A 6,778-nucleotide genomic window follows, 5' to 3' on the forward strand; every position below is an offset into this window, starting at 1 on the left:
CGGGCCGTGTTTCCCTGTCGGGGGAAGCTGGTGCCTGGCCCCTGCCGGCATCAGTGGCTTCCCCATGTGCATCAGGCACAGGCTGAGCTGCGGGGGCAGTGCTGCTGATGGCTGACTGGACCTAGTCAGTTCTTGCTGTGGTCACCACAGCCATTCTGTGCACCTGGTTCTGCTGTGCCACCGGCTGCTGGCCAGGTCCCCAGCTCCCAGGGAAAAGCTCATCCTGGGCCTCACCCACGAGGCACCAGGTGGTCCCCTTCACGGCTGCAGCATAGCTGTGTGGGGCAGCCCTCTATCTGCCCTCGCAGCTCTGCGGGGTCACTACCGGTGCCCCGAGCAGATGGGACAAGCTGTTGGTGCCCACTGGCTCCAGTGCTGGTGGCCGTTTCCCTGGCAGAGCAGGCAGCTTGCAAGAGGTGCTGGCAGCTGGTGGTGCCTGAGCTGTGGGTGCGTGCCGGGGTGCCACTGCCTGGGTTGTTGTCTGCTTGGGGAGAGGCAGCAAGGCTGGCAGACTGGCTGTCCTCTCCTGTGTCACCCTGCTGCAGGGCAGGGCCACCCTGTGCACTGTCTGGCTGCCTGCAAGGGAGGCCAAGGAGAGAGGCTGTGTGACTGTGGCCCGTGCCCCTGCCTCCCATCTGGAAGACCTCTTGCAGCCGGACTGCCCTGCCACCCCCCAGGGCAGGGGGCTGCTGCCCTGCTCCCAGAGCCGACTGGGGAGAGGCCTGGTCCCCCTGTGGCCCATGGCAACTCTGGGGAGCACCCCCGGCATGCCAGGGCAACCTGCCAGGCATGGCATGGGGGGGTTCAACTTGCTTCAGGGTCCATTCCCCCATCTGCTCCTGCACCTTCAACCTGCCCTGAGGTCAGGAAGACATTCGTCCCCATCTCCCTCAGACCCTTTACCTGTGAATGGTGACTCTCAGCAGCCTGTGAGCTCCATGTGCAGGAGAGCCGCGTCAGCCTGTCCCCATGGAGGGACAACACCTGGGTCTGGATGCCCTGTGCTGCTGCCTGTGGCCCACCTGTGGGCAGAAGGCAGCAGCAGCGGCATTGGGCGGAGGCAGCTCCCTTGGCACAGCAGCCCCAGTACCGAGGCAGCTCTCTGCAGCCCTGTCCCACCACTGGCCTCTCTCTCTCCTGCCCTGACCCTCACCCGGCACCTCCTCATCCATGAGGATCTTCCCTGTCCTCTGCTGCAGTCCTGCTGTGGCACCCAGGGGAGATGCTGCCTCCTGAGGGAGGTGCTTACTGTTCAGCACACTAGTCCTGTACTGACCTTTTGAGCAATAGGGTTCTGCTGAAGATGTTCCATAAGATGACTCCTGTCACAACTTTATCCCTGAGGTAGAAATTGTACCTTTGCCATAATCTTCTTCTTGCTTTGGGACTTGAGGCGTTGGTGAAATGCATCCCACAAAACAATGTGTTCGTCACTGCCTTCCTGGCCAGAATCCTCCAGCACAGACTCGGGGTCACTGAAAGGAATAGCAACGATATGCCATGCTAACCAGACTAGGCACCCAGCAGCGGGCAGGTCAGTGCTCAGGAGAGACCCTGAACATCCTGAAAAAGTCCTGCCAGTTGCCAGCTTCTCTCACAGGAGCAGGAAGTCTCAGTCAGCGAGGGCTGGCAAACCCCCAGAGCTAACCCGTCAGGAAATCAGGACTGCAACTCACTGTCCCCCGCTGGCTACGTCTGTGTCATGGTCAGAGCACCCTGAAGGAAAACACACCATTGAAATGGACGCTTCTGTGTCCTTGTTTAAAAGCGACGTGAGAAACTCTTCCAGGTCCAGACTCCATGCAGCACAGACCAAGTGTTCAGGTAAACAAATGACAGCAAGTCATAAATAACAATTTTTGAGGGGATTTCTTTGAGAAAAATAAAATTCTCCCCATGTTTGAATGCTTGCTAACTTTAATGTTTCTGATCTTGAGCTAACAGGCTTTGGGACCTTTTTTTTTTGTGCTTCCCCCCCACCCATTTTATTTTAAAAAGAACTTCAAAAAGGATACAGCAGAACTGCACATTTTTTGATTCATCTCTCTAGAAAACAACAAACGTCCATGTACACTGCTGGATGTAGCAACGCATGGGTACTAAAGCATCAGTTCAGCTAATCAGCAAAGCTGCAACACAACCAAAACAAACAGATTGTGCTGGGGAACTCCAGACCACTGTAACAGAAAAGCTGCTGCAAAGTCCAACCTGTAAATTAGCCAGCTCTGAGGAAAGGGGCTGCTCTTTATTGCTGCTTGCTTTGCTGAATAGAGTTCATTCAGGGAGAAACTGGGATCTGCAGGAAGGAAAACCATTTCGGAGCAGTCAGGGCAGGGCAGCACATGCTCCAATGCCTTCCCATTCCCTGAGCGTCAGGGAACAAGATGCTTTACAAGGTATTTGCTGAAGTAGTTTCACTACACTCAGGAAACAGAAACCTTTACGAGGAGTATCTTGTCAGAGCTCCTGCAGAGTGGCCAAGTAAGAAATACCAGACGAAGAAATCAACATTACCAGAACAGGGACCCATGCTGTTGGGGCTCTGCAGCTCCAGTCATGTTTTCTCCAGCTAGTCTTCCATTCAGAACAGCACGATCATGGTGCTCTGCATGCCTCCTACCCAGTGCGATATCATAGAAAGCGGGCAGCACCCTCTGCTGAAAAAGAGTAATTCAGTGAGGACCGGACATTGAAAGCTTGAATTAACACCCAAACAAAAAAGTCATGGGGAAGAGAACAAAGAACTGAGTTTTTCAGACAAACTCTAAACACCACCACCACCTTATTGCGCTCGCTAGGCTACACAAGTCCAAATTTCTCAGCATTTTTCACTGATCTTTAGAAAAATAAGACAGCATCAGGTACATTTTCCCAGAGGAATCCAAGTCTCAACTCCTACCAGAGGGACTCTTACGCAATAGAGTAATCCGTGCTATCTTTAGGTTACCCCAACTCCTCTTACACAGCATAAATATTCACACGCTGGCACAGTCGTTACCACAGCAACAAAGCTGCTGTGGCACACGAACAGATTCCATGGCTGCCAGCAGGAGCTGCACTACAATTGGTCTCATCACTTACTATTTTTCACCCATTCCCCTAATCGAGGTACAGCAGCCCCCACAGCTCTGTGTGCTCTGACTGCACCAGCATAACCCACAGTCAGACGGCTCCTCTGCACCTACTCACCACCCAGATATTGGAGCATGCAGATCCACGTTCCCCCCGAACCCTCCAAAGTCAGAATCCACCTCCAGCCCAGCTGACTTTGCTAATTCCACATTAGGCTCCAGCCCTTCTGCAGCCACAAAAAGATCGGGCTTCACCTGTGTGGGAATTCATAATTACTATCTTAATTCTCTCAATGCCCCTTGCAAACTTTACCATCTCCCTGTTCTTATATTTACCTTTTGGCCATCATTCAGTTTAATCACCAGCTGATGGCCACTGATAGAGACAGCCTTGACCACAGTGTTAGGCACGACATTAGCACCCTCTGGAAACAAACACAGGAAACGTAACTGCTTGCTTAGGGGTAGGCAGGTTTCAGCTGAGTCAAGCATCTTTGGTGCAAACAGGTGCAGGCAGAGCAGGGGCTGGGTTAGGAACCAAGGGAGAGACTTGCTGCATGTACAGTTTTGAGTGAAGCATGAGGAGAAAGAAACCCAGTGAAAAAGTTTTAAAGAGCCACGTAAATGACAATCAAAAGAGCGCGTCTCATATGATGGCAATGTTATATTCAAAGGAACTCCTCAAGACAGGTTTTCAGGTGCTAATACCTATTGCTTTATCACAGCCAGACCCAGAGGTCTGACAAAGCAGCTTCCTTAAATAAAAGACAGTAACTCAGACCTGTGGTTATCAGGCCCAGCAATCTGCAGCCCCTACTATATTCCTCCTCCCTCTATCCCCACTCCACTTATCAACATGCAGGAATATATTCTGCATGGAAAAAAGGTGTGTGGAATTAGCAAAGTGAGCTGGGCTGGAGGTGGATTCTGACTTTGGAGGGTTCAGACCTTACCGACTTTAACAGCTGAACAGTACAGCCGCTGGCCTTGCAGAGGCGTGGGGCTGCACAACCCTTCTCTCAAAGTGACTCTCGGATGGCTGCATTAGGCTGTCAGAAGTAAAATTACTCGAGGCTAGAGCAACTCAGAAGAGGAGAACATGCAGTTGTCCTAAGACAACACTGGTTCCAGGTTACAGAGGCTGTTAAAGTAACTTGCAAGTACAGCGGTAGAGATCATTCTGTCCAGGAACAGCCAGAGGTAAAAACCGCGCTGGCATCTGCATGCCTACTTGCTTGGCTTTCCCAGAGGAACTGTTTAGCAGCCAGAGATTCAAGGCAGCTCTGTGCTACCCAAGATGCCTCAACAGCAGCTTATTCTGCCCTGTGCCTGGACCACCCCGCAAGGGACTCCACCTTCCTGGAGCTCCACTGACAAACCCAGCAGAGGGCCGATTCACAAGGAAGAGCTACACAACAGCCGCGCTCCCAGGAGGAGTGCTGGAGCGCAGCTGCACCTCTCCTGACTTTCTCGGTGGTCCGCTTGCACAGATGTTCGGGCAAGACTTTGCCTGGGTTGCCATTCTCTGGAAACAGCTGCATGAGCTCCAGGCCTCTGGTTCGTGCTGAAAGGAAAGCAAAGGGCAGGCTTCTTACAACCCTCGGATAAAGAGCAGAGCACAGACTTCAGGACACAAGCGTGTGCTTTGCTTTACGCAAAGAGCTTGGCAGAAGTTTCCAAAACTGGGAGTTCTGGCTCCCAGATTTTCCACAGGAGTCTCAAAGTGACTGACCACTGTTTCACATCCACCTGCAATCTTTAGGATAACAGACAGCAGACTTCTAAGCAAAATGCTTAGTATTTTGGAGAAAGCTTCCCTTACTTGAAAAATTACCAGAAAGACACTGCTCAGAAAGCTCTACACGCTTGGCAGTAAGAATCCAGTTGTTCACGACCTCTTTGAAATAGTAGTTTCAGGGTGGCTTTTACCATTGAGAAAGCAAATATAACTTTTTACAGGGTGGAATGACTTTGCAATATGTACTGACCTGCGGAGCATTCAGAGATCCAAACTTACAAAAACCTTTGTGGTCAGGGGCTGCCTGACAGCTAATGAGAGGGAAAATGGAAAAACAGGTCAGGCCATATAGCCAACAAAACACATGAGTATTAAGGTTATTTCAGGCAAACCACAAGTCTGTGCAAAAACTCAGCAGTCGTGGAATGAAAAAGAAGTTTATCATGTCAGGCTGAGTGCCAGCTGAAGACAAGCTGCCTGCAGAAGCACACGTACCGCTTCCTCCCAGAGCACAGGACAGTTCTCTGCTGTCAGGGGTGTCAGGCTGGAGTACTAAGCCAGCTTTGGTCCTGAAGGCACACACTGCTTACAGTTCAGACAGACTTGGAAAGCTTACATTGCTTGTGTTTTTAAAAGGCCTGGAATGTGCAGCAAAGTCATACAGGAAGGAAACGAAGAAAATAAAAATAATCACACATTATTACAGCTTTCAGGCCTGAGGCAAGCAGATGAGCGTTCTAGTAGACTCTGCCCTGTTTACCTCCCTGGGGAAAAGGAATAAATAGCAGATGGACTCCTGGTACTAGCTGAGGGAAGCAGCTGCCAAGGCAAGGCCATCCTGGACCCAAAGCAGAAGAGTTAAAAAGCTGAAAATAGTGGTAGTGACTCTGATTTTTTCAACCTTACCCCAGGACTAGCAGCACCCAGAGATTACCTTTTGGGACAGCGTCAGCCTTTGTTTTACATCTTTCTCGAATGTACCCTGAATTAGGGTCTTCACACTGTTGAAGTTGAAGGGTTTAGATCAGTAAGGCTTTATCACAAAAATGATGTGATCCAGGGTCCTGGAAGCTCTGCTCTAAACTGTGAAACTATGCCTTCGCCTTTACTATTCACTCACTTCACAGGATTCCTGCAGTGGAGGTGCGTGTCTGAGGGAACAGCAGCAAGACTCAAGGGCTATTGAGTACCAAGCTAACTAACTCTGTCGCGCAAAGCAGCGCTCCTCGTGACAACTGCCAGCACTGCCACACCTTTCAGTCTGCTCCTTAGTGCCTGACTGACTTGTTTGGAACATCTCAGCGTATCTGAGAAGCCACGCTCCATGAGTCTGCTGCCTACATCGTGGAGTCTCATGGAGCTCATGAAGTAGCCAGTCAGCTAGTCCAGCGCAAAAGAACACGCAGAGCTCCACGCACAGCACACAATGCTCTGTCCCTTCTTCGATCAGCCTAGTGACAATGGACACAAACACTCACACCCCAGGGCTCTCTGCACAGCAAACAAACACAGACATCCGCCCAGTGATTTGTCCACAAAGTACTCTGGGGTCCTTCAGAGCTCTGCAGTGTCTCTCTCACAAGAAGATTTTGAACATGATCAACTTTTCATTAAACACTCCACTTTGTCCTTGCTACCCTAGGTGACCCATACCTCCTCCCCTTGCCGTCCCACTGTTTGAATTGCAGAGTGTCTGTCACATTTGGATAATCTGAAAACCATAGTTCTTTGGAAAGAGGTGGACACATATAGGGCAGGACAGGGTCTTCAGACACAATCAGCACCTTTAATTGATCATTAAACACAGCAGCTGTACCAGTGTCAGGCAAATGACAAAACATTTGACAGAGGCTCTGAAGCAAGCACAGTATTCAGTCATTCACACAGCTCTGCTGTAAAATAGGGCATCTCTTACCTGGGCACCAGGGACACGAGCCTGAATGGATCTTGCAGCAGTTCCTTCACCAAT

The 6,778-nt window shown here is 50.7% G+C and overlaps 1 protein-coding gene across 1 annotated transcript in view; it reads right to left on the reverse strand.

The window, feature by feature from the left end:
* Positions 1–6,778, reverse strand: part of LOC104500329 (apoptosis-inducing factor 1, mitochondrial-like) — a gene marked incomplete at its 5' end in the record, with an annotated part of 12,110 nt that overhangs the window by 760 nt on the left and 4,572 nt on the right. The window contains 7 exon segments of the mRNA XM_010143959.1: positions 2,515–2,652; positions 3,190–3,326; positions 3,408–3,496; positions 4,528–4,635; positions 5,305–5,378; positions 6,463–6,593; positions 6,725–6,778. The exon segment at positions 6,725–6,778 is cut by the window's right edge and continues 6 nt beyond it. Of these exon segments, the coding sequence (XP_010142261.1) occupies positions 2,515–2,652; positions 3,190–3,326; positions 3,408–3,496; positions 4,528–4,635; positions 5,305–5,378; positions 6,463–6,593; positions 6,725–6,778 (731 nt within the window).

The sequence above is a fragment of the Buceros rhinoceros genome, unplaced genomic scaffold (assembly GCF_000710305.1).
Source record: "Buceros rhinoceros silvestris isolate BGI_N320 unplaced genomic scaffold, ASM71030v1 scaffold1479, whole genome shotgun sequence".
In the NCBI taxonomy this organism is placed as follows: domain Eukaryota; kingdom Metazoa; phylum Chordata; class Aves; order Bucerotiformes; family Bucerotidae; genus Buceros; species Buceros rhinoceros.